Source organism: Chinchilla lanigera, unplaced genomic scaffold, assembly GCF_000276665.1.
Source record: "Chinchilla lanigera isolate Chin_1 unplaced genomic scaffold, ChiLan1.0 scaffold00026, whole genome shotgun sequence".
NCBI classification, from domain to species: Eukaryota; Metazoa; Chordata; class Mammalia; order Rodentia; family Chinchillidae; genus Chinchilla; species Chinchilla lanigera.
In genome coordinates, this window is record NW_004955427.1 from 2342835 (window position 1) to 2364274 (window position 21440).

General features: G+C 37.2%; 2 protein-coding genes across 29 annotated transcripts in view; one reads left to right on the top strand and one right to left on the bottom strand.

Annotated features, from left to right (window-relative positions):
- Positions 1–19216, top strand: part of Tfg (TRK-fused gene) — a gene marked incomplete in the record, with an annotated part of 33375 nt that extends 14159 nt beyond the window's left edge. Inside the window, 4 exon segments of the mRNA XM_005386305.2 lie at positions 1623–1790; positions 3744–3884; positions 14708–14806; positions 18398–19216. Coding sequence (XP_005386362.1) covers positions 1623–1790; positions 3744–3884; positions 14708–14806; positions 18398–18777 — 788 coding nt within the window.
- A 352-nt stretch (positions 19217–19568) lies between these two features.
- Positions 19569–21440, bottom strand: part of Abi3bp (ABI family, member 3 (NESH) binding protein) — a 219568-nt gene continuing 217696 nt past the window's right edge. For all 28 annotated transcript variants that reach the window (XM_013515155.1, XM_013515154.1, XM_013515153.1 and 25 more), the window contains one exon: positions 19569–20817. In XM_013515155.1, coding sequence (XP_013370609.1) covers positions 20702–20817 — 116 coding nt within the window. In that variant the 3' untranslated portion in view covers positions 19569–20701. The remainder of the gene's footprint in view (positions 20818–21440) is intronic.

Below are 21440 nucleotides of genomic sequence, written 5' to 3' on the forward strand. Positions count from 1 at the left end.
TTTTTTTTTTTTTGAGATCTCACTATTTAGTGCAGGCTGGCCTTGAGATTGCTTAGATAGCCCAGGCTGACCACATACTCACAGCAATCCTCCTGCCTCAGTCTCCTGAGTGCTGGGATTACCGGTGTGCATCACACCTGGCTGTTGTTTTTGATGTCTTTTTTTTAAATATCTTGCCATTGGTTCCCATTTGTAATATGTAGGTTATTCATGAGTTCCCTTTCTCTTACAAGATATAAAATGCACATCTTTTGAATACCTTATTGTCCTTAGGAAAAAGGCATCATTATAATTTTAACCTCACAATATTTAAAATTTTACTTTTCTGTTTACTTTAAATGTTTTGTTATGGATAACTTTAAACATTGGACTTACTACTATAATGAATCCCATGGACCCACATCACTTTGAACAATTATCAACTTTATCAATACATATCATCTGTAATTCTACATTCTCCCATCTCCCCTATATCACTTTAAAATATATCCAAACACATTATTTCATCTATATTTTAATAAGTAGTTTAGTGAATAATATGTATGTAGCAATAACAAGAGTGTTGTATGTACTACTTATAAAATATTAAGCATGAATTTTGTTTGGCTTGATTTCCATGCAATTTAATAATGGACCAATAGAAAATAGAAATAAAGCATAAACGTTGAAATAATTTAGTTACTCTTACCCTTTTAGAAAATAAAATCTTTATTACTACACTATTATTTCTATATGTATCTAGTACTAAAATCATAGGACTGCAACAAAAAGTATAATGTTTTCTTGCTTGCTAAGGGGCTTCTCTCTTTATACACATGATGTAATAAACAATATCTTTAAGTTAAAATTTATTGCAATAAAAGACACATTATCAGTAATCCCCCCTCATAATGTTTCCCCTTGCTTCGAATACATTTATTTTATTCTTGCCACTTTCTGAAGCAGATCTCCAAGTCCTTTTCATGTTTTTTGTTTCACTGTTGTAACTACCCAAATGTCCTGAATTGATTCCAAAAAGTTTACCTTTCATAGTCATTTTAATTTTGGGGATGAGCTGAAAGTTGTACAGTGCCAGATCTGGTAAATAAGATAGATGACATAGTGTATTATTTTTATGAACCTGACTTTCATTAGGTGGTCTATTGTGGTAGCACTCACCATATTTTTGATCACACCTCATAAAGATTTCCATGAAAGAGAACTCTAGAACTGCTTCACAAAGTGGCAAGAATAATAGGATAAGTGAGTTTGAAGGGGATCAATGAAGTGTTTTTTATTGTAATACATTTTTAAAAATTTACACATTGTGTGAATGTTTTGATCTCCCATATGATATATAATATATATTAATTATATGTTAATTCTTGAGGTAGATAATTTATGAAAAAGTTATTTGTCTTGCATATTTTTTGCTCTTTTCCCCCAATTTTAAAAGTAAAAATGTAAACAAGTACAGAAAAGAAAGTAAAATGATGCCTAATGCTATATTCAGAGATAATTACTCTTAACTTTCTAAAAAATATTTATTCGCGTATATATTTACCTCTCTTGTATTTTTAATGCCTTATTAAGGGCGATGAAATAAAAACAAGTTTTTGTTTATTTCTTTATTCTTGCTGTAGATACAGTGGATGGTAGGGAAGAAAAGCCTGCTGCTTCTGATTCTTCTGGTAAACAGTCTACTCAAGTTATGGCAGCGAGTATGTCAGCTTTTGATCCTTTGAAAAACCAGGATGAAATCAATAAAAATGTTATGTCAGCATTTGGCTTAACAGATGATCAGGTTTCAGGTAAGTTTCTACTTCCTGTTTATCCTTCATCTTTTCTTCCCTCCTTTCAGAATAGCTTGGTATGGTCTTACACACAAATATTAAAGAATTTGCTCAATAAATTTTTATGTATCGTACATCTATGTAGAACAATGACTAGATAAAACTATCAAATGACTTCAGCACCCTAGAGAACTTTGTTTTGGTCTCTCTCAGTCACTAGCACCATCTCCCTTAAAGAATAACTGTTGTTTGGTTCAAATAAATTTTATTGAAAGTAATATTGCAGAAGTTTTTTTTAATCTTAACTATTTCATAATCTTATTTCACATTTCTTGCAGGATTTAAATTACATTTGATGGCTTTTACTATCTCTTCTAATCTTAAGTTGAGACTTTTAAAATTAAACATGAATTTCTGGTTAAATTGCTTCAGTGTAGAGTGCTTTTATATAGAGAAGTTTTTAACCTGAAAGCAGCACCTATCCTATAGTTTATTCTTTTTATTTTTCAACCATCATTTCTTTAACATTTTTCTGCTTCTTTCTTTTTTAGGGGATTCTGATTATTTCAGAGCTTAATATTTTCTCTGGGGTCTCTGAGGTTCATTTTTCTTCAGGGCTTTTTTTTTCTCTGTTCTTAAGTTGGATGATTTCTGTTGAACTCTGTTCAAGGTCACTGTTCTTTCTGCCTTTTCCAATGTGCTATTGAACTTGGGATTTTTAAAATTTTAATATCAGGCTTTCAGTGCTATAGTTGCCATATAATTTCTGGTTTTCTCTTGAGACTTATTTTTACATTCATTAAGACTATTTTCCTTTAATTTTTTAATATATCCTTAATTCTTTAAAAATGCAATGATACCTCATTTCACAAACTCTTCTGTTTGCATATAATTCAGTTCACAAACAAAAGGGTTTGATCAAGTTTTGCATCCATTTGTAAACTCTGCATCAGGTGACAAAAATGACCACAGACATCTTCCCCGCACAAATGCAACCATCATCCCCCAAATTGTAAAACCCAAGACAAAAAGAACTTAAAAGTTTAAGACATACCTTAAGTTATCTTCAGAATGTCTTTATTGAATATGACACTACTGGATCTATAGCAGTTTCTGTTTACTTGTATGTTCGTTATTTTGGGAGAACTTGAGGGGTTATGTGGTTAGTGTGGTAGACCTTTGAAACAGCGAAAGGAATCGAGAATCAGGCGCATGGCCATAATTGCTCATAATCTGGGAGAGAAGCTGGGAGCTGTTCAGAAATGGCGGAGAAGTCCAGGTCATAATAAAAGTAAACTGTTTAGAAATTGACTAGTGCCATAGAGGATTATGGGTCAAGAAGGCTTACTAGAAGTGTGGAATAATTTTACGAATTTCATATTTAAATACGTGAATCTTATGTTGAAATATATAGACCATACTGTAGAGAAATATAAGCTTAAAAATTACGAGACACATACTGAGGAAGGGAGCACATCAGTTTAGCTGAAGAAGGGTCATGTGACAAGAGGAATTCTAAGAAATATTTGGATCTTTAACTACCAAACTAGGAGACTGAACCTAATTTGTAGACACTGGAGAACCATTAAGGAATGAAGTGATAGTTTTAGTTGATCTGCAAAATAGATTGCACAGAGCAGGTTATATTGATACTGCAGACATGAGTTTTGGTTTTTTGCGGTGGGAGCACACAGCAATACCACACTGCATATGTTATAGGGAAGAATTTCCAATTGTAACTTTGTATTCATAAGAGACAGCAAAGGAAAAAGAGTACATTCATGTAAAAGATTGTATTTGTGGTAATACTGTTCTTACACCAACAGTACTTTTATTTTTAGTTTAAGAAACTAAACTTACTAATTGAGTAATTGAACTTACTAATTGAGCTTACTAATTGAACTTACTAATTGAGCTTGCTGAAGAAAAGGCTTTGGGTAGGTACTAAATGGACTTTTCATGACTATCCAGGGCCGCCCAGTGCTCCAGCAGAAGATCGTTCAGGAACTCCCGACAGCATTGCTTCCTCCTCCTCAGCAGCTCACCCGCCAGGAGTTCAGGCACAGCAGCCTCCGTATACGGGAGCTCAGGCACAAGCAGGTCAGATTGAAGGTAAAATAGAGTTTAGAGCATATGTGTGGAAAGATATGTGGGTAGAAATGTTTATTGAGGCATTAGACATATAGCTATATATAATGGCAAACCGCTAACACATGCTGCCGTGGTGTGAAAACAGCTCTGAAAAACTTGGATTTACGATATGGTGTGACTTGGTGTTAAAAAACAAATAGAATATCGTATGTCAGGTACACTTCCAGTTATTGAAAACCAAAAAAGTATCGGTGCTAATAGCAATACGGAATGAAAAAGAGATGGAAGAATCCATGCCAGTTGCTAGTGAGTGGTGGCCCTCACGGGGGGAGTGAAGTTGGAAGGGCAGCTGCACACTTTGTTTTGCTGTAATAGGTGCTGTTTCATCCCCTTCTCCCTGCCTGTGCCTGCCCCCAGGAAATGAGTGTTTTTGTAATTTAGAAAGAATTTTTAGAATAAAATTAAAGCCAACTTTAGTTAACTAGTGTACTTTTCGGAGAAAGCCTTTTTATTTTTTACATAGTTAGCAATGTGACTTTAGTGGAAGTAGCAATGTATTTTAAAGCAAATTTGTCCAAATAATCTTTGGGTGAGTAATTTAGTCTCTGTGAGTGATAATATTCTCTCACTGCTAATCAAGTGTGAAACTTGGGCTTAAACAGGTACTTTCAAAAGAGTATCTTTAAGCTTGAATAAAAAATAACTTGAAAGGTCAGTATTTAAAATCAATAGACGGGACCGTTGCTGTGGTTTAAGGAGCTTGAGGCAGCACAAGCTCAGAGCAGCAGTTACTGTACTGAGGCACCTCATGGGAACCCTGGGAACTGTGCAGAAGATGGCAGAGTATTGATGACATTTGGTTCTACTCCATATTATGGTGTTATTTCTGTGAATTTCCGTGCGTGTTAGGACCTATAAAACCACATATGCGGGGGCTAAGGATGTAGCTCAGTGGCAGAATAGTCTTCCTGGCAAGCACAAGGTCGTGAGTTCAATCCCCAGTACCACAAAAAAAAAAACCACAAAAAACAAAAACCAACCATATATGCTACTTTAAAACATTAAACACCAGGTGGTGCTATAAGTATTGTAGAAAAAGGTGGTAATGTGATGTACTTTCAGCACCAGAAACACGTGATTGTTACCAGTCACATTAAAAAAGAATTATAGCCTAAAAGGCACTGAGCACTTTTGACCTGGAAACCTGTAATTCTGTAGTGATACAGTCATAATTGGTCACCGAATGAATTCTTAAGGACTAGCAGGTGTCGTTTTGCTGACGAGTAAATAGTTTGGGGGAATTTCTTACTGCTTAAGTCTTTGTCGACTGACTTCATAGTTTTACTCTGCACCAAAAGACAATTGCCAGTAGAACTAGAACTGAGGCTGGGATGACGTGGGAGGCAGAAGCAGAGTCTGGGTATGGCGAGAGCTTACCGATGTATCAGGTAAACTAAAACCATCCGTTTAAAAATAAAAAATAAAGTTTTTACTTTTAACCATGTAAACTATTACAGAAAGCTACTTAGAAGGCGGCTGATAGTATCTAATAAGGTTTTGTGTTCAACTTGTGATGCACTGAAATTTAAGGGTCCACTTGCAGTATCTATTTAAAGTTTTCTGTTAGCAGCATTAAACAAGTCTTTCATTAGTATTTAACATTTTCAAAAGGTAAAATTTCAGTAATTTTAATTAAACCATGATGACTACTATATCAGTTTATAAATTACTAAATAAGTTTTTGTTTTGGGTATTAGACATATGGCATGTGACAATTTAAAACATACCAAACAACATGCAGTCACAGTTCAGACTGGCTACGTTTCAGGTGCTTGGTAGCTACATGTGGGCTGGTGGCTCTTGTATTAAGTAGCACAGGTCTAGATAAATGTTGAGTTGAAGGCTACTTTATTTTTATTTATGTATTTCTGTAGGTTACTCTGGGTACTCTTTTTCTTTGTGCCAGGGATAGAACCTGGGGCCTTTGTCCTGAGCTCCTTCCTGATACTAGTTTTTATTTTTCATTTTGAGACAGGGTCTTTCGAAGTTGATTGGGCTGGGCTTGAACTATCAGTCTTCCTGCTTCAGCCTCACAGAGTGCTGAGATTACAGGCATGCATAATCACGCTGAATCTGTACTTTCTGATGTATGGCTTGCATCATGCCTGAGATGGCTATGCCCCGATTAGGTGATGCACTCATGAGCGGTCGCTGTCATATGTGTGGCATATGTCATGTTGTACATAATTACAGTGAATACATTTCGATAAAGCCAGTGCCTCTTAGTGGAAAATTATGTGTAGTTATTATAAGGGTAATGGGAAGAACACACAAAAAGAAAAATCATCAGAGCCCAGGATGGATTACTGAAACTAAAAAGGTGAAAAAGGATATAATTAAAATCTGTACTTATATGCCAGTGTAATAAAAACTTGACTTTAAAATAGCTTCTTATGTAAATTTTTTTTATTTTAAAAATAAAAGGAGGAAAACATTAACAGACAGACAACTTTTACAAAATAGCAAAAGAACAGTACAGACAATACAGTTTCAAACAAAGTGGTAGGAAATTAACAATGCTTGTTGTATTACATACTGATATCTTCAAAGTGGTTTCTCAGGAAAACAGAGACATGCAATATTGATCAATCAAGGACTCATTGACAGTTTCTTTCGGCAAAGAAATAGAAGATAGTAGAACAACTATGTTAACTATTCTGTATATACATACATACAAAATTTCTCCTTCTTTCCTTCTTTTTTCCCGCATCCCAATTGCCCTTTACCCTTGAACGTTTTCCTGTCATTTCACAGTGTCTATCATACCTCCGAGTTTATATTAACTCTTTCAGGTTTTACACTAGTGAGACAATGCGATGCTTGCACATGCAGGTCTGATTTATTTCACTTATGAGTATGGTCTCTAGTTGTGACCATTTACCTATAAAAGCCTCGAGTTTATCTTTCTATATAGCTGAGTAATATTCCATTATATAAAAGTACACAATTTTCTTACCCAGTCCTTCATGGATGGACATTGGGTTGCTTCCACAATTTAGCAATTACAAATTGTGCTGCTATGAACATAGGTGCACATATATCACTCTGATATGTTTTCAGATCTTCAGGGAAAATACCCAGCAGGGGAATAGCTGGGTTGAATGGGACCTCTAGTCCTAGTTTTCAGAGGAATCTCCAAACTGATTTCCACAGTGGTTTCACCAGTCTGCATTCCCACCAGCAGTGGAGAAGGGTTCCTATTTCTCCACAGCCTCGCCAGCATTTGTTATTGGTTGATTTCTTAATGCTAGCCTTATGTAAATTTTGAAACGTGCAGAAAAGCTAATTTTTCATGTACCCATCATGTGACTTCAATACTTATTAGTATTTTGACACTTAAGTCATTTTTTTCCTATAATAGCTGTCATTCCCCACATGTATACAGTGTCAAAACTGTGCATGATATCCATTGCTACCTATTACTCCCAAATGTAGAAGCTTAAAACAAGAAACATTTATCATCTCTTTGTTATGGGTTAGGTAGACAGTGTCCCCCAAAGCCTCGTGTGGCTTTTGGATGGTAGTTTTGCCATGGGGTGCTATGCTCATCCTTGCATTTATCCACTGATGAGTTCAGCAGCTGAGTGTGCTATTGGAAGGTGGGGCCGGTCAGAAGAGGCAGATCACGGGGAGTGTGGCCTGGGAGGGGCTGTCTCCCTCCTGCTCCTCCCCCCCGCTCTCTGCTTTCTGGCTCCCTGAGATGAGCAGCTGTCTCCTGTCCAACCCCTCACTGTGCCCTTCCTACCGTGGGACCAGACAGCCGTGGTCTGAAAATGTGGACTAAAATAAACCTGCTGTAGGTTGTGGTGTCAGGTATCATGTAGTTGCTAAGACATCCCCACAGTTTCTGGGAGTCAGAAAACTGGGAATAGCTGAACTGGAGCGTGCTGGCTCAGGGTCTGTCCTGAGGTCGACTGGGACTGCGCTCGTCTGGGCTCACCTAGATGGAGGGTGCCATCTCGTACCGCTACATGGACCGCTCCTGGAGAGCTGCTTGGGTGTGCTAGTGACGCGGCACCTCCCGCAGAATGAGTAGTGGGGGAGAGTGGTAGAAGAGGGCTGTCTTCTGTTTGTCACTGTAAATGCCACTGTTATTTCTTTTTTTTAAATTATTTTATTTTATTTTTTATTTTAAAGAGAATAATAAAAAATGATAGCAAAATACCAACAACATAGGTAAAAACAAAACACACCCAAAACAATGAAAATGATACAGGGTTTCAGAACAAAATGATAGTAATTAACAGTGGTTGTTATATTATATATTGTTGTCTTCAACGAAGTTGCTCAGGTGACCAGATGTAAGAATGCAAGACTGATTGAACCATTAAAGAAAATTTAAAAAAACACATTAGAAGCGATAACAGAGTTTCACTGGGCAAGATGGTAGGAGTTCACCAATGGTTGTTATATTACATATTGTTGTCTTCAAATTAGTTGTTCAGATTACCAGATGTAAGCATGCAAAATTGGTCAAGAAGAAAAAAAATTATTAACTGTTCCTGTGAATAAGCCATTGGACATCAGGAGTACAGTTACCCCAGCCACCCTTTCATATATATTTTTTTCCCTTCCTTCTTTCTTTTTCTTCTTTCCCTCATCCCAGTTGTTCCTTCCTTAGAAACATAACTTCCCATTCTTACAAAATTATTTATAGGAATTTTAACTCTGTGTAACCTTATGAAGCACCAAGAAGAAAGCAGTACTAAACCCATTTTTATACACTGCTTTTTATTTTAAAGAGAAAAAAGTAGAATAACAATGAAACAGGGTTTCAAAACAGGCTAGTAGGACAATAATAATAATAATAAGTACATTGTGTGTTGTTGTCTACATAGTAGTTACTCAGAGTACAAGCTATAGGCATGAAATGTTGTCTAAACAATATTAGCACAGATGTTTCTTTTCAGTGAACTAAAGGAGACTAGCTGTATAACTATCGTGTGTATATATATATATATATATTTTTTTTTTTTCCCTCTTCTCTTCCTTTCTTCCCCCTTTCCCCATCACAGTTTCTTTTTTTTAAAGAGAAGAAAAGAAATAAAACACAGTTTCAAATCAGCCTAATGGGAGAGCAGTATAATTAGTACATTGCACATTGTTATATCTTCATAGTAGTTGCTCAGAGTACAAGATACAGTCATGAAATAACGGTCAGACAATGTTAGCACAAATCTTTCAATTAACGAAGAGAAACTAGCTGTATAACTATTTTAACTATCTTATGTATATATTTTCTCCCTTTTCTGTTCCTTCCTTTCTCCTTTTCCCCATTAATTTCTCTTTAAACAGTCTCTTCCCAATTCACAATATCTGGTGGACATTTTGGATTTTATTTACTTGTTCATCTTCTCACACTAGTGAGACGATGCAGTGTTTATACACATAGGTGTGATTTATTTCACTTCCGAGCGTGGTCTCAAGTTGCATCCATTTACCTATAAACTCCTAAGTTTCTCCCTTTTTATGGCGGCCACCGTCATTTCTGTGGTACTCTTGGTAGACAGGTCGTCCCAGTTGAGCGTGGAAGGGACTACACAAGGCAGTGGCTACTCACGTGCTCATTGCTTATTGCTCCGTCCTCCTTGTATTATGAAGTGTGGTACTCAGTGTCCCATCTCTGGGACAGAATGCCAGGCACCCGCACCTTACAGGACAGGAGGTTTTGGCTCATGGTGTAAGAGATTTTAAGCGTGGTCGCTGACTAAAAGCAGACACATCTTGGCAGAAGGGCGTGCTGGGGGAAAGCTGCGTCTTCACGGCATCCAGAGAGCAAGCAAGGAGCAACCGGAAAAGAGACCTTAGAAAGCACCTCCCCCCAGCAACCTGCTTCCTTTAACTAGACTATACCTCTTCATCGCCCATTCTGCCATAAATGACTCCTCTGTAAATTCGTCTCTGAATTGCTCCACTGATGAGATACGGCATTTAAAATTAATTGTCACCTTGGTTGGCTCAGAAGCTGATTGAGGGATTACTAAAGCGTACCACTTGGGCGCATTTGGGTGGTTTGTGGAGGCATGATTTTGGGGTCTGTGTCTGGTCTTGGGCTTCTTACTGTCTGGCACTGTTCCTCTGCTCTGCTTCCTGCCACCATACAGTAAGCAGCTCCGCTCCAGCACCTCCTATTCTCATGATGTTTATTCCTTGGAGCCCGCCTACCAAGGAGGGAAGCCTCTGAAACTGATCCGGTTAAACCTCTCCTCATTTAACTTTTGTCAAGTGCTTTGTTTTAGCAACAAAAATGACTAATATAGAAAAGTGGTGCCAAGAGGTGGGGTCATTGGTGTGATTGTATCACCCCATGTGGTTCAGAATCCTGTTGAATGGTTTGCAGCTGGAATCTGAACAGGTTTGACAGTGGGGCAGAGAGCCCGTAGACTACAGTAAGCCCGGGCTAATGAGGAATTCTGCTCAGAGCTCAAATGACCAGAATCCTTACTGTAATGCAGACAGTAAAGACCAGGCTCATGAGATTCCAGTTGGGAATGAAGACTGTATTGGAAAGTGGACTAGAAGCTAGACATGTTATACTCTGGCCAAAAAGAAAAAAGTAAGTGTCTATATCATGTCTATAATCTTGAGACGACGGGACATTAAAGGTTGACTAATTGATCTGACAGAGGAAATTTCAAGGCAGCTCAGCATTCAGGGCATGGCATGGGTACTGCTGGCTGCTTTTAGCCAGATCTATTGTGAAAATTGGGAGGAAAATATTGGGAGCAGAAATATTTGAAAACTTGAATTTTAGCCCAGAAGAGACCACATGAGGGGCCAGTGGAAATGTGATTCCTGAAGTGCCATTGGAAGGAAACTGAGCTTGTTAAACAAGGGCAAGCAGAAAGATGCTTCAGTAGCATCTCAGGAATCAGCGAGAACTCACCTAGTGTATGCTCAAGGATATAAAAGAGTACACCTTTCATCTGTGATGAGAACTCCTGGGCCCTGTGCTCCAGAATGGCTTTTTGGCGAGTTGGTTCCTCTAGATTCATTTCAGCATGCTCAGCCATCCAGGTACTCTGTCAGAGGCTGCTGTAGTCATGGTCCAAGGGGGCCTGGCTACTGTTCAAGGTGGTGATAGACCTTGGCATTATCCACATGATGCTACTGAGGCATGCAGAATGCGAAAATTGTAGGATTAGGGAGGCTTCTGCCCAGTTTGCAAATGAAGACCTGGGAAACCAGGCAGGGAGCTCCTGAGTGGGAAATGCTTAAAGCTGTGGCAGTGAAGTGAAAGGTGCAGTGTAGATCCCAGAAAGTTAAAGATGCCAGGAATGTGGCTGATCTACTGAGGAAAACCACGAGCAGTGAGGGTCCTCACACCCCCTGGAGCTCACATCGTACCACCCTGTGCCCCAGATGCTGGACGTGGAGCTGTAGGAAGTAATATTTGCCATAATGGGTTTGGTCTTGTTTTGGTTCAGTTTTTATCTTTCTGTTCCTCCCTTTTGGAATGGGAATGTGTATCTTGTTTCTTGGGATTATATCACTTGTTACTTACTTTTATAGAAGTTCACAGCTAAGTGTTTTGACTCTTGAGAGGAGACTTGGACTTTCAAGAAATATTGGAGCTGTTGATTCTTTGGGGAAAGGAATACTACGCATGTTAGTTGTATCATGTTAGGCAGAATTATGAACTTGAATTATTTAGGGGTTAAGTATGATTTAAGGAGTTGTTTGCACATTGACAAGGAGTGGAATGTGGCTCAGGAGCTGCCTGGGGTAGTAAAGTTGATCTTCTGGGTGGGTTATGGAGACATGACCTGTCTGTGTTGTGGTCCCTGGCACTTTTCCTCTGCTTCCATGCCACCTAAAACAGGCAACTTTGTGCCACCATGTCCTTCTGCCTTGGTGTTCCTGACTTGAGGCTTGCCTCATGTGGACTGAACCTGTGAGACTGTGAACCAATTAAGACTCTCCTTCGCACTGTATGTGGCAAGCACTTTATCCGAGCAGTGAGGAGGTGGTGTGCTATATGAGGTTAGCGCCCCGTGACTCAGCTGCCTTCCCAAAGCCCTTCCTGCGACTTTAGAGGGACATCTTTGATCTGAATTATAACACGGAGTTAAACTTGTAATTTCTATGAACATAATGAATACTAGCCCTTGGCCATACGTTATACATATGCAGAAGTCAGTGGGGTTAGTTGGAGGCTGGCACCATCACTTTCTGTAAGTACATTCCCAGAAATTTCACCACTGCCTTTTGTTTGTTTTCTCTTTTTCTTCTGAAGTAATTTTTATTACTTTTTACCTTAATTGTATTATTGATTCCTTTTGACTCTGACATAAACCATAGCTTACATATTTTTATTATTTAAAACATTGCTTGCTGTATGTGTGCACCTTGCCCTCTCTGTAGTTCTTTCAAGTATGTAGCTGTTGCTTCTTGATTTTTTTGTTCTGTTCTGTTTTGTTCCTGTTTTTGTTTTCACAAGTAAACAGATTTCTTAATTAAATTCAAACTACTATGACAGAATCCCATTTGGTCTTGCATGAAATCGTTTCAAAATAAGTAAAGGAATACTTTGTAGCGATAGTAATAAACCTCTGAAATTTTTAACCCTATAAGTGGTATTTTTCAAAATTAGTTGCTGGCATTTTAGAAAATCATATCCAGAAAAATAGTCCAAAGCCTTTAGTAATTTTGCCTTTTACATTTACGAACAATTGTGGTTTGTGAATGTAAGTTCGTGAGAATCTTTGATGAAACAGTCTAGTACATGGAGTCCTACTCTCACCCGTTCTGATGTCGGAGTTATCTCTAACGGGCAGTGGGCGTGTAAGTCACTTTCTTGTGACCTGTGTAAAAGGCCCCTGATGGACATAACGGACAAGAGCTTTGTTTTGGCTCATAGTTCCTGGTGGTCCCGGTCATGGCCGGCTGGTGCCGGGGCAGACAGGGCCCGGTGGAGGGGCCTGTTGGAAGTATGTTGTTCAACCCATGCAGCCAGAAAGCAGAAAGAGAGGGAAAAACCAGAGCAGAAGATACATGCTCCAAAAGCGCACCTCCAGACCCACTTCCCCCAGACTGGGCCCCTACCTCAAAACAGTGCGTTCACCCGTGAGCTCATCAGTGCGCTGATTCACAGTATGTAGTGCCGCCATGACCCAGTGTCTTCCCAAACCCCCTCACTGAACACACGGGACTTTTGGAGGCATCTTGGATTTAAAGCATAGTAATGGGCCAACTTCAGTACATGAAAGCTTTGGAATTAGCCTGTTTTCCAGTGATGATAGTTTTTAGCTTTTGATGGGCCTGTCATAGCTATTGACTTTAGGTAAATTGTTGTAGCATGCTGTATCAGAAACAGGCATTAGTGAAGGAGATGGAGCTTTTTTTTTCATGTATTTATTGCTTGTTCTTTGCACATTCTTCTGTTGTAAAATTGTTCTAATTTCTAAGAATTAGAATTTAGTGTCATCTGTTTTACGTGTTTCTGCTACTTGATTATGTTTCTGTACCTATTTACCTTATTTTAGATTCTGGTTGGTTATGTTCTAAAACTGAGGTAAAATATAATCCATTATTGAGGTGGTATCTAAATTTGGTTAGCCTGTATCTTTATGTTGTCTGTTAACACGATTAAGGAAACATTACAGAATACTTCTTTTTTATTATTGTTTTTAAGAAGATTAGTAGTCTAAAAATAGTTGAGCAGCTTTTATTTTTATTACTTAAAAAACATACAACTTCTTGGTATGAAATAAACTGGCTGTAAGTTTAGGCATACCTCATTTAGTGATGCCCTCTTGGTAGCCCTCAAAGACACCACTAGGATTGAGCAGCTACTGTAGCACATATAATGGGCTCCGTGTCTTAAATCTGAGTGACACTAGTAAAGCGTTTATTTTTATTTTTCTAGAACTTACCTTATTTTTGTAGGACTTACTTTATTCTTTGGCCATAAGTATCTGATTTGCCTAGTCTTTCGATTAACAGCAAGTAGTTTGAATTTTATACAGAATAAGCTAACCTGATTATTTTAAGGATTTAAATACTAGCCAGGTACAAATTAAATCCATTTTTAAAACTGAAGAAATAGAGATGATAAACATATAAATCAATAAATCTTTTCTTGTTTAAAAAACTACACATTATTAGTGTTCAACAGGTTTCTCCAGAGGAACTTTGGTCTACTGGCCCAAATAGAACTGTACACCCAGTAACACATCCCCAGTGATTAAGAGGCCTGCATTGTTAGAAAGTGCAGGGAAGAACTACTTAGGCTTTATCAATTCCACATAGTTGGCTATGATATTCAGATACTAAATTATTATGGCAAATTAAACGTTTGGGAAATTCCAAAGGCATTTTTAAGTTCTAGAACAAAAGATGTTATTTAGTTGCTACTGTAATAACAATTCATATGGTAACAATTGTTAGAGGATAAATGTAGCACTTTGGGAAAGATTAAGGGATTGTTGTCCCTTTCTCAGATTTTTATTTATTAGTTTTCAGCTCATGGGAGTTTTCCCGAATGAAGCAGTACTTGATTATGGCATTTGGGTTTGAAAACATTTATTTTTCTAAAGTGTATGAAATAGGAGCCACTAGTGTTAGATCATGTAATGTTTGCTGCTAATTAAGAATTCTCCACAGTCTTAAATTATTCATTCATCCTTATCCTTTATAGACCTTTCCAGGGGAACAAACACATTGTTTGTTGTTATTCAGTGTGTTTGTATATTTGGATGGATGAGGCGAGAATATAAATGTTTTCTAAAAATATTTTTCTCTGCTGAACTAGACGTGCCTCTCTCTTTGTGTTTCCCTTGCAGGTCAGATGTACCAGCAGTACCAGCAGCAGGCTGGCTATGGTGCACAGCAGCCTCAGGCTCCGCCCCAGCAGCCTCAGCAGTACGGTATTCAGTATTCAGGTGAGCAGGTGTGGAAAGGGACGAGGCTACGGCTTTAGTTCTGTCTCTGTATTTTCTGAATGTTAAGCTCTTCCCTTTAAGTACCTGACTCTTAATTTGCCACATTTATCAGGGGAGACGGTTGTTTTATTTAAAATTTATATGTAAATGTTTTATTGGAAAGATAAACATTTCTGTTTTCTTGTGGGCAATAAAGACTTACAGTAGATGAATCTATAGTAACTGGAAGTGTAAAAAATTTTTAATACAAAGCTGTCTCTTACTAACATGATCAGCTTATCTGTAGATGGCTTAGAACTGCAAAAAAATGCAAAATTCCACCCTGTTTATATGTAACACACAGTTCCAGTATACTTGAGTACCTCAGAAATATTAACAGTTCTCTCAAACAGAAAGGTGATCTTATTAAGTAAAAACTAAATCAAGCTACTTAGGTATTTACATCTCCTAAAAACATGTAGGACACCAAAACTTGGCTGTAAAAATAATTTTAAATGTAACTCAGGCCACTAAGAACATTAAGTTTAGTTTTTTTAAATAAGCATCTGGCGTTTTTTTGTTTTTGTTATACCTCTGTCTATTGAAGATTATCTGTATTTAAGTGTGATAAATATCTTTAATGTAGCTTTGATTATACTTTAGGTAATTTTATATTTATGCCAGAGAATTCGATTCCAAGTCTTGGTTTACAGCCAGAAATTTAAGAATAAAACTTTCAACTCTAATTAAAAATAATTTATGAGCTGGGCGTAGTGACAAGTGCCTGTAATAGCAGCTGCTTGAGAAATGGAAACAAGAAGACTGAAGTCAGAGGCCGTCGTGACTAATCAATTTAGTGAGACCCTGTCTGAACATAATACTAACGAAGGGCTGGGGTTCGTGGTAGAGTGCTTGCCTAGCGTGCTGAAGCCCTGGGTGGTGCAGTCCCCAGTACTGTCAGAAAGAAGATATAAATGAATTTTGTTTAAATTATATTTTATAGTTTTATATTATCAAATGGAGCAGCGATGAGCAAGCTTGCTTTTTTTGTGAATAAAATTTTAATATGACATTTCTAGCCCTGTTTATTTCTGTATTTTTGTTTTTTTGTTTTTGGTTTTGTTTTTGGTTTTTCTCCGGTACCGGGAACCAAACTCACGACCTTGCGCTTGCCAGGCAGGCGCTTCGCCGCTGAGCTAAGTCCCCGCCCCTGATTTCTGTAGTTTTGGTTGCTAATTTGGCACGGTAATGGCAGAATCGAGTAGTTGAAGCAGATACAATGTGGTGCACAAAGCCTAAACTATTTACTGTCTGCTTGAGTATCTGGATGAGGTAGAGGTTGTAAGTAAGACTTAAAAATACTTCTCCGTGTTAAATTTAACCTGCCTCTTTTCCTTGTGAAAAGTACCCTTCATTGTGTAAATTTGCTTACCCCGACCTAGACCAAAAATTGTGTCATAAATTGGAGTTTATACATTTTAACACTGATAACAGTTTTACTTGGATTGTATTTGCTCTAGCATGATTTATCCTGTGCCTCTTTTGTTTTTTTGGTTTTTTTTATTGTATGAAACAGATGGAATGGGCTTAAGATCTAGTCATCATCTAAACTAGGGCATTTTAGCCCATGCCGTGCTTCCCAATCACAGAGGAGCTTCTTGATGCCCGGCCCCTATTCTCCCAAGTTTTGTTTGATATTTGGTTGGGGGTGGGACTTAGGCTTTGATACAGTATTTTAAAAGCATCATAGTTCATCTGCAGCCAGGGCTGGGGACCAATCATCTTGTCCCATTCACTGACTTTATAAATGAGGAAAATAGGGTCAAAGAGTTCATTACATGCCATAGGACATGAAACTATTCAGTGGGAGAGCTGAATTTTATAGTTTCCTGTACCATTCTGTGTTGTCCAACCTGGACCAAGAGTCAGAGTTTTTCCATAGAAGTCCAGGTAATATTTTAGTCTTTGTGGGGTATATGATCCTTCTTTTATTCATCGATTTAAAGAAATATCAGATATTCTGTACCAAAAGTTACTCATTTTTTTGCAGGGGCAGGAATGGAAGTGAAAGACTAACACAAATAATAACAAGCATTGCCACTTTATAATCAAAAGATTAGGAAGTTGCTAAGGAAATGCTTCTTGAGCTCTTAGGGTTAGTCCCCCTCTGAATAGTAATTAAGGATCCGGTTGCTTCCTGACTCATGTTAGATTTTATTTGCCAGAATGAAAAGGCAGCTTTGTAAATTCTTCCCTCAGTCTTCAATGAAGTAGACATTTTCAGAATGAAGTCTAATTCTTGTGTTTTGCTAAAAATTAGCAATAAAAAATGAAGTTCAAAACTTCTTTGAAGTGGGTAGGAGAAATTGTATGGCATTCAAGATTTTATCATGCATTTATTTTAGTTAAGTATTTAGATACTGCCACGAATAACATGCTTTAACTATTTGATTCTATTAACAGCTAAGCTTGCTATTAATAATTTTAGGGTGTTCACTCGGTAAAATTCAGTTCTTTTGAAATTATCTTTGTATTTCTGATCTGAGTAGTCCTGGTGATTTGAATTTGATCGAGAGTTATGGAAATAAATTGGAGCATTTTACACTGTTGGTTTGCCAGTTTCCCTCTGACCTTTTGCAGTTTTGTTCATGGACTGTATCATAAAGGTTTATTTCATGAGTAAATTTTGAACCCAGGTTCAAGGTGAGTTCAGAATATACTCAAATTCATTCAATCCTTTTTTTTTTTAATGCAGGGTTGTACATATTTTAATAATTTTCTTATGTATCTGGTATTTAATGCTGACAGGATTCCAGTCATTGGAGAGGTTTCATTGCACGTAGCTGCAGGTGTGTTTCATGGTAGAGCTAAAAAGTTTTCAGTGAAGCAGACTTTGTTTTAAGAAAAATTACGTCCTCGTATAATGAATGTAGATGTTGATTTTGTCGGGCAATACGATATGCTTTTTGTATGTTACGCTGTACTGTTAAGTTAAAGTTTCAGTTGTACAAAGAATCAGGGACCAAATATGAAAGAAATGAAAAATTGTAAGGATTGTAGAAATGGTACATGGTACTTGCTCTTAAATGCCGTGATAACTGAGTAAAGCTTAAAGCGTCTCAGTGTAATAAGGTATATTTGTAGTATTGTTTCATTTAAAAATACTCATTCTCTGCAGTGTTTTTCTTTAGTATTTTTGTAAATAGGCCTCCCATCCAAACTATACAGTTGTTAACTATTTAGCTTTTGTGTTTTTGGCCTTCCTAGAAAGTGTGAATTCCTTCTTTTATTATTCAAGCATCTTTACACTAGAAATTATATTGGAACAGAAGTTTGCTCTCAGGCTGTAAAGTCTCAAAGCGGTTATAACAAATACATATATACTGGGTTCATGTTAACATTAGGGGGTTTAAAAGTTGCCTAGAAAATGTCCCTTTAATAAGGTCTTGAAATATAATATTTTATATAGGAATCTACCACTCATTACATAAATTTTTGTAAGTTTATTGAACTTTTAATCATTTTTGGTCCATAACAGTAAGACTAATTCTCTGGAAACCTTTCATCAGAAGCGAAACGAGGTATATATGCTGTTTGTTTTGCTTTTTTCAGCTAGCTATAGTCAGCAGACTGGACCTCAACAACCTCAGCAGTTCCAGGGATACGGCCAGCAAGCAACTTCCCAGGCACCAGCTCCTGCCTTTTCTGGTCAGCCTCAACAACTGTCTGCTCAACCACCACAGCAGTACCAGGCGAGCAGTTATCAACAAACTTACACCACCCAAACTTCTCAGTCTGCTAACTACACTGTACCCCCTGCCTCTCAGCCTGGAATGGCTCCAAGCCAACCCGGGGCTTATCAGCCAAGACCAGGTTTTACTCCACCTCCAGGAAGTACCATAGCCCCTCCTCCAAGCGGGCCTAACCCTTACGCACGCAATCGTCCTGCCTTTAGTCAGGGCTATACCCAGCCTGGACCTGGTTATCGATAAGGAGGTTCAGCTATCCTGATGAAAGTAGCTGTTTGCCTCCCAAGACTCCAATACTATTTTATTTTAATTTGTATTGAAGTTCAGAAATTTAAACAGCACAGCATTTTTTTTATGGTATCATTGATGCTGTTAATTGAAAGTATAATTTGCTGGAGCACAAAAAAAAAGACCAAAATGAAAGTTTTTTTCCTCTCCTGCTTAAAAATGTAGCAGCTTTCTAGTTATCTTGGAACACTACTCTTACATGTGTGTAAAGTGATTGGCTTTCTAGCTTCTCTTGTCCAGAGGATATTAAAATGCTAGGTTGAGGTTTAGTCATCTTACTTGGCTTTTTACTGTTAACATGATGTACTACTAAAGTAGAACCCTTTGAGAAGATGACTAGATACTATATATAAAAAATGTAACATTGATAGGTTAATAAAGGTGATTGAATCCATTTATGGTCTTGTAATTAACTTAATCATAAACATTATATATATATGTGAAATAAGTTGTATTTTACAGAAATCCTTGTTAGTATTTGTTCTTAAAGTGAAGTGACTTACAGATTTGCATTCAGAGAAACAGTGCTATTTGGTTTTTGATTTTGAAAGAGATGCATTTAACCGCCACTGGCTTAAACAAACCTTAAAATAGACTTCTCCTTAATTGAGACTATTAGCACAGTAGATACACTGTGAAAAAGATGTGAGGGGGTGTAGTAGATCCTAACTTTGTGATTTTGTTTCTTATGTAGTAAAGATACGTTTACATATAGATAAACCATTCAGAAAAAAAACCTCTCAGTCTTAAAAAACTACATTTGTTTATTGAAGAATTTATAGCTACTTAAAGAATACAAAGTGTAGCATTGGTAGAATTGAAGCATGTTGAAAGATAAACATAGGGAAATGACCTTCCATGAGGGTAATAATGTAGCATTTCCATCTCCCTTCCAGCACAAATGAAAACAGTACATTTTAATGAAAATGAGTCATAGATTTTTATTACATCTTGAGTTAAAAAGAATTACAGAGACACCCTGATTCATTCATAGACGTCTGATGTATAAATACATAGCAAATCGTCATTAGTAAAATGGTAGGAATCTCATCATGCGTTACCTTTTTCTGCTCAAACTTCACATTCAGTCTGCATACAGTTTGATTAGAATCATGAAAACAGCGTAAAGACAATTGGTTAAAGGGCTGGTTTGATAAAGTAGATTCAGATACTAGTATACTTCTTTGAAAACTGAGTATATCAGATTTTGAGCTCCATTTTTAGTGGAAATGAAATTACTGATTCAAAATATCTTCAGTAATTGCTGATATTTCATGGAAATTTACATTAGTATGAACATACAAACGCCTCAGAACATTTTTAGCTGTTGCCAAAAAAATTGAAGTTTAAATAAACATGAAGACCTGCTTTCCTCCAGATACTTATACGGAAGATAATGTGATCTAATAAGTTAAACTAAGTAGAGATTTACAGAGCTAACTCACCAGTAGGAAGCATACACATCAATAGAAGTAAATATTTTAAAAAGTACATTGTTTTTGATGTTAATTTGTTATAAAAGTATCTCAAAACATCATTACAACAGTGTGATAAATAATATACAAATGCTCTCTTAAAATACCATGAATAGGGAGCCAGCTTCCCTAAAAAATGTTACTCTGTTAATGTCAATATCTTGCTTTGTTAAAATGATTTTGTAAAAACTGATAAATATTCTCAGCAATCTTTTTTTCTAAACACCTAATATTGCTATTAGATTGCAGGCTTTAATACATAGTAAACAAAATTGCTTTAAATGGATGAGAAAACACCATAGTGGGTTTTTTTTTCTGGTTTTGGGGTGGGGTTTTTGTTCGTTTGTTTTCGGGGGGGGTTTGGCCATATAAACCAGAAGTAGTTTGCAGCAAGATCGCAGCATCTACCACTTTCCGGGAATTGTAGTCCCGCACTCGTACCACTGGACGTAGTTGATTTGGGTGTGACCACCTATTTCTCCAAATTGGACAGGTTCCTGGCGAACTGCTCTGAAATAGCCTAAGAGAGAAAATAGTTGAGTTTTAATAACTACCGTGTTACATTTAACCCTTGCTGTTCATAGACTGAAGGATGTTATTGAATGGCTGGAGCAGTTAAGAAAACAAGATGCCTTTTGTCAGGTATGGAACTCCCCAGATTCTTGATGTTTGGTTTAGCAAGTTAGGACGGGACCACCGATAGTACCTGAGAACAGTTTCAGCTGCCCATGGACAGGTTCAGCAGTCTTAAATCTGGTTAATACTTTTAAGTGCCAGTGGGGAGGGGATGTGTTACTGAAAAGTCTAACCAAATAACTGACAATATTTAAAGAATTGCTTGGTATTTCTTGACCCCTTCTTCACTGCTTAGACAAGGATTAATTTTGTCTTTTTCAATCTTCATTACACAGTTGGGTGCTAGTGTGTATTTAGCACATTACAGAAGTTGTTCCTCAGCGAAATTGTCACATTTTAATTATAGTTATTTGTAAGACTCTCTTCCATGTGTTAAGAAATAACATTTTAAAGTTTTTAAGAAAGTAGAAGGTACTGCAGGTATACTCAGTATGACAAAAAGCGTAACTTCTCATACATGAATGATTTTAGTTTGGGAAACACTGATCTTTTATAGCTGTTCTTGCA